At 38.9% G+C, this 12,855-nt stretch overlaps 1 protein-coding gene across 2 annotated transcripts in view; it reads left to right on the forward strand.

Annotated features, from left to right (window-relative positions):
- BCL2L13 (BCL2 like 13) overlaps positions 1-12,855 on the forward strand; it is a 40,412-nt gene that overhangs the window by 3,200 nt on the left and 24,357 nt on the right. For both annotated transcript variants that reach the window (XM_032186664.1, XM_032186674.1), the window contains exons 2-5: positions 286-475; positions 8,051-8,158; positions 9,125-9,281; positions 12,496-12,565. In XM_032186664.1, coding sequence (XP_032042555.1) covers positions 355-475; positions 8,051-8,158; positions 9,125-9,281; positions 12,496-12,565 — 456 coding nt within the window. In that variant the 5' untranslated portion in view covers positions 286-354. The remainder of the gene's footprint in view (positions 1-285; positions 476-8,050; positions 8,159-9,124; positions 9,282-12,495; positions 12,566-12,855) is intronic.

Consider the following 12,855-nt stretch of genomic DNA (forward strand, 5'->3'; position numbering starts at 1 on the left):
GGAACTATTTAATTTGCTTTAACGTGAGAGTATGTATGCCGAGCAGGAGTGAGAAATTCCACTGCTAACAGCAGTCAGACAGGGCCCTAGACTTGAGGGCATTTGGTTTTACTCTGCATAGTTCTTATTAAAATGAGAACGCATAGGATAGCAAGGCAAAACTCTGGATATTATTTCGTGATTGTTACATAATTGTTGTATTGACTTGTTGTGTATGAGTTAATGACCTATTGCAACTTCTTAAAAAACAAACCAAAAAACCCTCACTGTATTCTTTCCTTACAGTTTTCACCAGTAACCCAGAGAAAACCCTACGTGCCCAATAAGAGCACTGACGCATTGCAAGCCAACCTGATGGCGTCCTCTACTGCTGTGCCTGTAGGATTTCACTATGAAACAAAATATGTAGTTCTCAGCTACCTGGGGCTCTTATCACAAGAGAAGCCACAGGAGCATCCTCCTGCTTCAACTCAAGGTAATATTTACTTATTACATGTATCTATTTACATAAAAAAAAATATTTTAGCATTTAGTTCCTAATCCCATTATTCACTTAAAATAATGGGAAGAGATGCTGATGGAAATAGATGTTTTATTTAGATTGCTGTTTTAATTGGAGTTATGCTGAGGCTGATCAGTATTTATGAAGCAAATAAGTGGTTTTGTTAGTTGTCTTCAGATTAGGAAGGATAGATATGTATTATCTTTATTGAGCAACTTTGAGAATCAGGCCACGTTTGCTTTTTTGGAGGCAAGCAGAATTAAACATGGGTGAGGTGGTGTTTACCAGCGTACACTCGGAGGGACAACTTGAGCAATCTCGTGTACTAAATAGTTTTGCCCAATTATGCTAACACTTCTGTTGTTGTCAGTCAGTGGTAGCGTAGAGCTGTGAGACTTAATCTGGCCTACACTCTGTCTATTTGTTCATTTATTTTTAAGAAGTCAAGGACTGCATGGAGTCAGGTGTTTCTTCCAGAACAAGTTTATACATACAGGAGGTTAAGCAGAATAAAAGAAGTTTGATAGATGGTGTTTCATATTCTAGGTAGTAAGACTTCCATTGTTTTGTGTTGGCAAACACTTCAACAACATTGTTTGTCAAGATTGTTTTGGTGGCTTGTCGCTTCTTGATGATGTTTCAATTGCTACTAGTTCCTGTGATTCAGAACTTATTCTGAGGAAGGCATATTTTTAAAAAAAAAAAAAAAAGGAAAGAAGACAGTCTTCAGAATATTTTTTTTTTTTCTTGAGCAAGCATTTGAGAAAGTATGCTGTCACTTACTGAAGTTATCTGTTATGAACTGAGAAATGCCTGAAAAGGAAGAGCATCAAAGATATGACAAAAATAATGTTATCAGTTTGGCACTATAGCATATAGTGTATACTGGCTATATAATTTATAGCGTAAAACTAAACTTTATACATTTAAGGTATGTTTGTTTCTTCCACTGTGACTGCATCTGCAGCCCATGAAAGGAGAGGCACCTTCGTGCCAATATGCTGATTCATAAAACCATTTGCTGGAAAAAGTACTCACTTCAGTAATAACATCTCATTCTGAACAGCCCGTCTGGGAGAAGTGGTCTATAACTGATAATGTATCAAGTAAGTACAGAGCTGCGTTGTGGAAGAGTCTGCTTCCTTCTGTAAGTGCAAGGTTCAGAAAGGAAAATTACTCTTAAAGCTCTCTTTTTATAATTTGGCTCTTGTTACCTTTGAAATGTTTGAAAATTGTGAGGAAGCATTTTGACAGTTCCTTAGTACTGAAACCTTTAAGAAATATTTGAATCAAAGAGCAATTATAAAACTATAAAGACGAAGCTACAAATGCCTAAATACAAAATTTCTTATCAGCTAAGAGGACTTTTCAGCTCTTAAGCAAAGATAACAAATATACTTTTCAGATACTATTTAGTTTTTTTTTTAGCTTGAGTAACAGCAGGATATATTGTTGCAAATGCACCTATACTTATTACAACTATACAATTTGCAACAATGTATGTTACAATTGTACAATTAAAATACTCAAAAGTATTAATTGTTCCCAAATGTGTGCTGTCATCCCCATTGCTTCCCTTCTAAACAGGAAATTCTGTATAACCCCCACACTCACTCCCCAGACCAGAGAGTGAATGTAACCTTTCCTCCCTTGGTCATCTTTCGCTGTAATGAGATCTCCCTTTCAGTGTTTTTACCACTTCATGATCAACAACTGTGGATAAAATCATTTTCCCTTGCTTTTCATCTTCCATGTTGTTTCTTGTTGTTTTGAATGTGTTGGATGGACTTCAGGCTCTTACTGAACTCTGTGCCAAGACTATCCTTCTGTTTAAGGATTTATTTCATTCTTTCCAAACTCTCTTTCCCTGCTACTTTTCTGCTTTGCCTGTCTCCAACATCTTTAATTTGTCCACCAGATACTTTTTTATCATTTTGCCTGCTTCTTTTCTCACTGCTTGTCATGGAGCAGTCAGCTACGCTCTCAGGCTCTGTGTGGCAGCGGCCATGTGTTGGCTTTGAAGTGCTCCATGCATCTTGTTTGAATATTAAGTAGCTACATGCAGTCCGTGTCCCCCCGTTGCCTAGCACGTGGCTGGTGCACAGTTGGTGGAAGCTGCACCAGAGCAGTCTGCTGCGTGCTCCCCTGGGGAGAGGCAGGGAGAGAGCAAGCAGCCTGTAATGGATATTACCTGCACTGCCTAGCGCGCTGCTGGGAGGCAGCTGGGTATTACAGTAACAAGGGTGGCATGTGAAACCTGCTTGGAGCAAGAGATGTGAAAGCCAGTAAATGGAAATTGTTGTTGTTTAGGATCCTGTTGGGAAGAGGGAACTTCTGCTTTTCTTAACGAAGACATGAGGCATAGCAATAATATGACACTGCATCGTTATTGGCAGTGTGTTTTTCATGTGGTGCCATCTACCATAGAAATGATATTTTGACTGACCCTTAATTCTTTTTTTTTTGTTTGTTTTTAATGCTTTTTGTGGTACTTTAAAACTCCAGTCACTAGTGCTTCTTTCTTGGTGGCTGAATGCTGCTGATTTATGCGTTGAGAGGATTCTGATACGGAGTACCTGTCACTTATCTTGTTTAGCTTTAGTCTGCTTATTGTGCTGATAAACCTTTCATGGGAAACAATTGAAGTAGTGATGTTTGACTGTTGGTTATTTCCAGTTTAGCTGCAAAATGCTCCTCTGTTTTGTGCGTATCATTCATATGAAATACTGACTCTGGCATATGGATACTCTTCTCGCATACATTTTTTTTAGATCCAAGTGAGTCCTTACTCTTTGTCTGATTTCTGTATCGTATAATAAATATATGGTGAGTATTCAGAAAGGCTGGCTTTGCTCTTATTATCTTAATCTCTTCAATCTCCTTCCCTATTGGAGAGTAAGAGACTCCTCTAGAGGGCGGTTCAGAGCAGGATCCTAATTATAGCCACCTTGAATCACCTGTTGAAGATCTTCTCTCTTTCCATTGCACATATATTTAAAACATGGGGAAATGAGATACACCAGGTGTAGTTAGTGTTTGTGTACCTCTCTTGAGACTCCTCCTACAGTCTCCCAGATTTTAGTGAAACTTCTACAATCCGGCTAAACTACAGAATGCATCTGAATCAAAAAGCCAACAACAAAACCAGTCTTTCCTAAGAACAGTGGTGTTATTTTCTCTGCTACAATTGGTAGGAGAAATCGAATGCTTTTATCCATTCACCTGCCTTCCCCTGGCACAGTCATCTCCCTAAAACCTCTGCTTTCTTCTATTTCATGCTACAGAGTTCCCTTTCTGACATATGTCTTTCTGTTCCAAGACACAGCTAAAAGTAAAATCTTTAAGATCTGCTTCTCAGTTTTTGCAGACGTGATACGCTTTACTAGAGTGATGGCTTCCAGAGACATCTTATCTAGTAAAGAGAAACCGCAGACAAATTACATGGAGAATTACCTCACTGCATTTCCTTTGGGCTCTCTTGCTCGGTCTTGATTTTGTTACAAGAAACCCAAGTGTAGTAACATTTTAACCTCTTTTATATGGTTTGACCATAATGGGTGGGGTAGCTGTTGTTGCACAATTTTCCATCTTCAGGTGACTGGTGGAGTGGCTGTTGGACAGTATCATTGCTTTCTTTGCACTCCATCCTTGTATCTTCACTTACCCTTCATAGCACCTCTTGCTGGTCTGTAAGAAATTAAGGCGTTTTTGAAGTATCTTAACTTCAAGTGTTAAATTTCATTCCTTAGAAACTTCCCTCTTATGGCAAAGCATATGTACCTAGGCTGAAAAGTGACAGCTTGAAAAGCCCCACGTTGTGTGTGGGAGCAACCCAGTTCATGGCTATGGAGGAGCCATTTCCTCAGCACAGACAAGGAGAGGGAGCTCTTGGGGTGGGACTTGGACAAGAAAGAGCCATTCCTGATAGGAATGTGAATTCCCACTTAATTAAGCCTCCTCACTGTCCACAAGAAAAATAGACTGCTAGCTGGCAATGTCTCATCTCTTGTTGGTTCTTACTGTGTTTGAACTCTTTCAGTTCCTTTAAAGCAAAGCCTTCCTATGGTTTATAAAGGGATGCTTTAAATCATCTTTTAAAATCAAGGGCTGCCTCTGTGTATGGCAGTCTGGATTCTGGAGTTTGCAGGGGCAATGGAGATATTTTCCTTGAAAAGAAAAAAGTGAATACATTTATAAAGAGATTTCTTACATTTTTGTCACCTCTCAGTGACTGCAGAAATTGTATGTTTTTTTCTTGTCTGTTTAAAAAGTGTGAGATATCAGAGAAATATTGCAGCCATGCTGAAAAGACACTTTTAATTGAATGTCTACCATGCAGAAGTTGATGTAGAAACATCAGGAAAAACTTGAGAATGGAGATAGTGGTACATCACAATTGCAGGCATAAAGGAAGAAGAAAAAACTGGGAGCAGTCTGTGACATCAAAGACTTTGTTGTTGAATGATTTAAAAAAAAAAAAAAAAAGGCAAACACCACTACAGTCTTTCACTGCTGTCTCTTGATAGATTTAGTGCAACACAAACACTGTTGAGTAAGGTGTGGTGGCTCTCCAGGTGATGCATGGCTTCCCAGCCCTCCTCCTCCGAGGCTGAAGGTTGGGGAACAGCTCAGTCTGGGATTGGGACTGACCTGGAGGGGCCCTAATTTGTTGAACTGCATTTGTTTAGTGTTGCTAACAGTGTCGGGTCCTCAGTTTTTGGTAGTTTTTTTTTTTATCTACCAGAAGCTGTCTTTACTGTTTTCTTCTACCTGTTTGCCCACAGACTTGGAAGGTGTATAAAGGAGGAGAAAGATGCTGCCCACTGAGAACTTTGCTCTTGGAATACGCTATTCTCCCAATACTGGGTGCAGTTTTTGCTGCCGGGGGTCAGCATTCAGGAGATGCAGCAAATTCAAGTCCATTGGTAATTAGGGGGACGAACAGTGCAAAGTCACTCATCCATGAGGGGTAGGTTTTTGATGTTTTGGCACGTCTGAATAGTCAGGTGCTGTTGGAATCAGCAGCTGCTGCAAAGTTGTGGGTGTTACGAGATGGAAACCATTGACTGCAGCACTGATTATCTAAACAGCTCTTTTGTATGCTGGTAGCAATGGAATTTCTCTTCCTTCCATTTTCTGGGTGACTTATTATCAAGTATGACAGCTTGTCATGTGTGATCATCGTCACATCAGTCCTGTGAGAACGGGAACTCTTCCGAATACCTTCCTTCCTTTCATGTACAGGGTGAAGTGCAGGTTCAAATAAGAGCTAGGGCTTGCCTATACTTGTTGCGCTCGGCTGTGGAGCCGTGGTACGGCCCTTCAAAGAGGCAGCCTGCAGGGCATTGACGAGGTGCTATAAGTGTCTGTTCCGTAACCAAAAAGAGGAACATTTTGCTCCCCTCCGGAATGTATGGCTCAGTGACAGACTGTTCAGGAGGGGATTTCAGAAGCTAAAGTTACTCTGCATGCGGTGACAATGATAAAATTGTGTGGTTAAGGGAAATGGTATTTAACTGATTATCTGTTGTTCCTTTAAACTGTTCAGTTAAATGGAAACACTTTACACTGACCTGTGTGTTGGTTAGCAAGAGTTTGCCTCACAAATCTCTGTTAGAGAGCGTCGCATGTGTAAGCATTAGTACGCATCTGGTGGGTTGATTCTGGGGCTTTTTAACTTATTTTTCAAATGCAGGTGACCTTGCAAGCTAGACTTTGATGTGAAAACTAACAATATTGTGTGTTAAGCATTACTGTTTTTACGGTTTCCACACCCTGTGTGCCCAGTACGGAGAACAGGGAAAGGTGATACAATGACCACAGTAAATTTAAGTGGATTTAAACAGGTGAATCAAAGAAAACAGGCAGTTGTTCGTATAGCACCAGGTTATGTCTTAGTGTGCAGTGGAATGGGGTCTAGATGTCCACGTAGAGCTCCAGGCAGTTGGTGTAGGTGTAGAAGGGGTGAGATAAGTTTGAGACTTGTCAGTGGTTGGGTGAGGAAAAGTGGTTGTGAGCAATATTATCGGAAATTCAGCCAGGAGATGGTGTTTAAAGCACAGATGTGAGAGGATTTGAAGTCCCCCAAGAGAATTCTAAGGAGTGTTCAGAAGAAGGAGAGCTAAGAAACTGTGTTTTGAGTAACCAAGTCACCAATGCTGTTGAAAGCAGCAAAGAGCAGAGCTAATGAGGACTGATAATTGGCCCAAAACTTAGGGAAGGAAATGGCCAGAGGGGGATTAGCAAAGGGAAGTTCTGTGGCCAATTTCATTCATGTAGTCAAGGAGTAAGTTGATGCAAAACTCACTGGTATCAACATGTTGATATAACAGAGTTCTGTTTTAGCTCTAAAGAGACCGTTTTAAGGAACTGAAAGAAAGAAGAAAACTTCAGTGGTAGGCTTAATGATATGTAGTGAAAATGAGGGCAATTAGTGGAACAGTTTTTGTTCTGTACTTTAAGAACAGTATTTAAAGACATGCTTGAAAGCTGATGGAAGAAACCCAGGCAAACACTGGAGATGAGCAAGCCCAAAGATAAAGCAACTAATAGCGAGAATTTGGAGGTGGAAGTGTCCCAGTCATCTAGCCTTTGCATCAGTACCTGCCCTAGAAAGCAGTTATTTGAGTAACTTGCCATACTGCCTTGTATTGGAAAGGTTGACATTCAGCAGGCATTACCTTAAAGATTCAAATGCTTTAAATACCTTTCCCTGATTGGAAACAGGTCTGTATCTCTTTTTTTCCTACAGTGTAATAACGAAAATGATTGAGATAATCCTGAGTGATATGGCTGAAACAATTTATTGTGACGAGATTCCCAGAGTCAGCACGCAGAAGGTGTCTTTGTGATCCCAAAGCACAGCATGTGTTCTCCTGGGAATATGCAGCCATTTCATATTCTTAAACAACTCGATTAGGAAATGAGAATTGACAGCTGGCTGACAATTGTGGTGCCCTTTGTCTCTGCTGTCACTTGTGAACCCTGTCTTAAGTGGTTTAATTGTGGCCTGTAGGCTCCCCACAAGCAATGAAATGATGCACAGTTAATAGATTTCAGGACACTTTGTTGATGTAGCTACTCTGTAAAGTCTACAGAAATACTCAGAGATCAATATAAACCTAGTATTTTACTACTAAAATAAACCTTACGCCTATCTTAAGGTTGGGTATTGTAAGTTCTGAAGACATCTATGTTGTTTTGAAGTAGTTTGATAACGAGTGCATTAGTTTTAATGTTTGCTTGTTTAAGTACCTTTTGTTTGATTTTGGTCTTAAATTTTAAGATGAATTTGTTTTTTAAAGCTGTTACATGTTCTGCCCTTTTTAATATTTGCATTTAAAGCTCATATTTTGCCTTCAACAGGTCTAGAAGTTTGTGCTTCTGGTTTCATAAAATAAAACTTCTATAATAACCACTTCAGGGATCACATTTCATGTTGCTTTCTGAAATAAATATTCACCTTGAATTCCTTTACAGTTAATATTTGAATTGCGTGTTCCTTTATCTACCTTGTTTGAAATACGACATTTCTTTGATTTCTTTTAGGGACTCAACAGCCTATGGCACAACATGCTTCAGAGAAAGAGGCTTTGGAGAAGATTAAAATAGAAATCGAGGAGGAGCTAAAACGTCTCGATGAAGAGATCTTGGAAGGTGCTGTTCAGATTTTCCCATTTCACTTGAGACTTTCTGTACCATATAATAGTGGCTAATTTATAGCAGGTACTCTAGTTACAGATATATTTGGATGGGTTGAGTATCTTCTCCCCTCCTCACCCCAGCTAGCATTTCTACCCATTGTCACATGAAGTAAAATAGTTAAATGTTATGGTGTAGAGTGGTGGAGTCTAGCCAAAGCAAGCGATTGAACTGCATTTAATAGGCTGCTATAAATAATGAAATGTAAGCAGCCCTCAAAGCTGCTCCAGTTGATGGCAGAAGGGAAAACATACTCAAGCAGCTAACGTTCAGGGTGTGTGGACTTGAACCATCAGATTTCTCACTTCCACCAGTTTTATTTTTTGTGACGTGCTTTGATCAATAGATGTGGCTTTTATGGGACTCCCAGCAAGGGATAATTTGGAAATAATATTTGCTTTGCATGTGTGTTTCAGACTGGAAATACAAAGTAAAAAGACTCTAGGTCTGTTTTTTGTTCATCCATATAGACCTTTATGAGAAATTCTAAACAGTGAAGGGAAAGGTTGTATGAACAGAATATGGTTTTTAGAAGTGATGCTGTAGTACTGCTGCAGATGAGCAAATTTTGCCACAGAAAAAAGGGTCTCTTGGTGCTCCATCAGGGTTGGCTTAAAAATTAGCTTATAATTGAGAACAGTTGCACAGTCAGGTAACTTGCTGGTTTAGATACAGTTGTGAGATAAGAGCTAGAGGGGGAAATGTAGCTTAAAGGCATCTGTAGTTTTTAAGTACCACTTCCAGCATATATTTGGAACATACTTGTTTTACTAAATTTTCTTCATAGCATACTTTGACTATGGAGTTGTGATTTCTTCCTTCATTACGTGAATTGTGTTTAACTATTGGGATGAGAAATTTGAGATTGTTGTTGTTGTTACATGCGTTTACTCATTTTATTTTGTATGCTTTTTCTTTCAGCATTTACCACTACAGGATTTGACTGCCACACTTCCCCAGTGTTCAGTCCTGCCAATCCAGAGAGCTCAATAGAAGATTGCCTGGCTCATTTGGGGGAGAAAGTGTCCCAGGAAATGAAAGAGCATCTGCACAAAGCATTGGAGATCTTGCTTAGCAAGTGAGTTTCCATTTCCTTTTTGTAAGGGAAGGTGTTTCCAGTTCTGCATTGTGACTGATGCTGAAATGCTGAAGACGGGACTACATTTTGTATTGCATTTCTTTCTTTTTCAGTATCCCTTTATCTGCTTGGTTTCTTGTTTTGTGTTGTGATGTGTGAATACTTCTTTGTGCTATTGTTTGAACAAATGTGAATTCTGAAAGGTTTCTAAACTTCTATCATTGAACTGAAGAGACTAGTTTAAGTAGTTTGAGTTGCTGGTGAAGCTAGCAGTTGAGAGCTGCCAATTGCCATTGCCAACTAAATGAATGATGTGCGGTGGAAAATTAGCTTGTCTTACCTAATAGTTAAGAGCAGAGCTAGAAGTTTGATTATTTTCTGACCCAAGATGAGTGAGAGAGTTTCCCTGAAGGGAAGGTAGGTAGATACTTCATGGCTGCCATTCAGGACACACATCTGAAGCAATTGTAGCTCCCTGGGCTAACTGTGGTACGTTAGGAGCTGTCCTTCCAGATTAAGCTTATTGTTTAAATAGCACACGGTACTTGGCATACTAGCGTCTCAATTAATGTCTTCAGTAAATTAGTAAAATGGCATTGGTTGCTTGTTTTTCTAATATGAATGACTAGTCTGATTTTAGTGGAGTCACTTCTGGCTTTTATGAATGACCTCCAAAGTGTATTTGTAGAGTGCTCAAGTTGCAAAGTGTTACTTTGCGGACACTTATACATGCAGTTGTGAAGACAGCATTAGCAAATAGCAATCTGAATCTGTTCTGTGGATTGGTTTAATAAATATGGCTCTAAGGAAGCTGGGAATCACTGTAAGCCTTAGATACCAGCATCTAGCAAAAAATTCTGATCTCATAGGAAGGGCTTAAGCATTCCATGCGGGCTTTGAAGAGGCATCTCACCTTCCCATGAAGTTAATACCCTTTATGGCAGACTTCTGAGGGATTATGAATGTGGAAGTTGTTTCTTCTGAGCATCAGGAAGTGCTTTTTTCTTGTTCCATTGCTCAGTCACCCTGACAGGTTTCCCAGAGAGTATGTGGAGCATCTGTCCTTGGAGATACTCAAAAGCTGCCTGGGCATGGTCCTGGGAAACCTGTTGTAGGAGATTCAGCTTGAGCAAGGAGGTTGGACCCTTCCAACCCTGGAGAAGGTCCCTTCCAGCCTCAGCCATTCTGTGAGCCTGCGATTCCTGAACTAGCTTGTCTTCTTGTAGAAACTATAACAGTTGTTGACTTTCTATGACTGTTTTTATTTAAGACTGATGAACTCCAACCTGGATTTGATATCAAAGGCCCTGTGTAACATCTGGCCAGACAGACGGAGGCAGCTGTCTCTTCTATCAGTTATCCACAGGAAAAATAGTTTGGCAATTCACCATTTAGCTTTCAGAAATAAATACATATACTGTCTGCTTCCCTATGCAGGTCTCATAGGGTCAAACAGTAAGTTCAGTGTTGTGTAAACTAAAAATTATTTAACCACAGAAAATACTATGTAGGGTACAAACTTCTCCCTAAGTCGCAAAAGATGTTCCTCCAAAAGTGACAGAAGCTTATCTGCCTGTACAGGCCAGGCATTTGTCCTGTGTGACCTTAGAAACTTGTACTTAGTATTTTATAAAGAGATAAAGGTTTGCAAAATACCTTACTGTACACTTAAAAAAAACCAAAAACAAAACAAAACAAAAAAAAAAAAAAAAAAAAACCAACATACTGGCAACAAGTTGGAAAATCAGCAGTAAGCCTTGCAACCTCTCTGTTTTGTGTATCTAAATTAAAAAATAAGTGTTTAAAGTTTTAAGGTCTTATACGTTGTAGATAATGGGGTATTGACCATTGTAGGTATTGGTTCCTTCTAGGTTGATCTCTTTGGAGAGTTCCTGAGATGAGGCCTTTGAAAATGAAGTGGTTATGTGGCCGGTTGTAGCCTGGTGTTCTAGGCTTCTTGTATTTTCTATAGGAAAACTTTGTCATTTTCTTTTTGTCATTTTCTTCGTGTGTGTGTATATATAAACACACACACCCATGAAAATGGGGTGACATGCATGCCTTTTTATAAGGTGAACCAGAACTGCTGTTTAATCCCTTGATAATATCCTTCCTCCAGCTGTTGTTGCTCTTCTCATCCTACTGATTCATTTGGATTTGCATTCCAAAGGAACTAATACCAAGGGAGTTAAGAGAATGCACTTAAAATGACAAACCCAAATTATATTTCCCTCAGCGTGCTTTAATTCTGTTCTTTCACTCGTGTTTCCTACAGTAGTGTTATTTGGCACAATGCTTATTTATTTTGCTTATATTAGGTGTTTTCCTCTCCTCTTACATGCACATAGACAAGTATCTTTGTGTTACAATATAGCAAGGCTACTAAATTGTGACAGATTCTTAAATTTCAGTAAGCAGTTACAGTTTCTTCTGTGCAACACCAGCTACCACTTTCTCCCTGAAGCCAAAGTTTAAATTTGTCTGCTATCAAGGTCTGGCTTCGGGACAACTGCTTTTGAAAGATTGTATTTTCTGTTGTCACTTGTCAGGAAGTCTTCATTGTTACTGACTGTAAGATATTATTAGATCTTGGAAGAAAGAATATGGAAGAGAGGGGAATTTTATCATCTGAATTCAGAGAGGTAGAGATGTGATAATTCTAAAATGGGAAGTCTTGTTGAGATGTCTACTAAAATAAAATGAATTTTTTTTTGATCGAAAGTACTGTTCCTTGCAACTAGAAGCTTGAACTTTAAATAATGTTAACACTGTTAAGCATATGTTGGTTGTTTGTAGTCTCTACTATTTATGAAAATTTTACTCTGCATTGACCTCCATCTCACAGTTGAATTTCATAGTGATTTTTTTATCTTCAAATTCTTAGATTATAAAAAACAATCTTCAAGAGATCTGAAATATTGTCTGCATGTCAGAGAACTAACTTTTCTAATGTCCTTCAATTTGTAGACTATTAAATTCTTATAAAATTCACCTAACCGATTATTTGAAATTGTGTACCTGGGATAAGGTGGTATCTTTCTTTCCTTGTCTGGTGGTGGTGTTTTATGCCCTGAAATATGAGTCTTATTTGCTCTTGAAAATTATTTGCTTTATATATGTGAAAATATTTCATTCTCTGGAAACTGAGAGTTTTATTTTATTCTTGTTCTTTTGTTTCCTTTTATAACTTTCAGTGTTGATTTAACTTCTGCAGGCCAGTGACATACCAAGAATATCGAGAGCGCACACAAGAGACAGCTGCTCATGCCAGTGGATGGAACAAGGTACCAAATAAGTGACTTTCACTTTGATATCTCTTGTGTCAGTTGCTCAGAAAACATGAGGGTGTGCATACCTGGTTTCAGGAGTTGTCTCAAATGACATGAAGCTTCATTGTAGAACAGCATGCAAATTTGTAAGTGAACTGTCTTGTAATAGTTTTAATGTAAAATGAGTAGAATTACTGTCCCCAAAATTCATCTTTCATTAACCATTCAAATTTGTAATCTTAATCATTCTCTGACAGGTTCAGTGTGCATCAGAAAAATAATAAATATTTACAAATTTAATCATA

The sequence above is a fragment of the Aythya fuligula genome, chromosome 1 (assembly GCF_009819795.1).
Source record: "Aythya fuligula isolate bAytFul2 chromosome 1, bAytFul2.pri, whole genome shotgun sequence".
NCBI lineage: Eukaryota > Metazoa > Chordata > Aves > Anseriformes > Anatidae > Aythya > Aythya fuligula.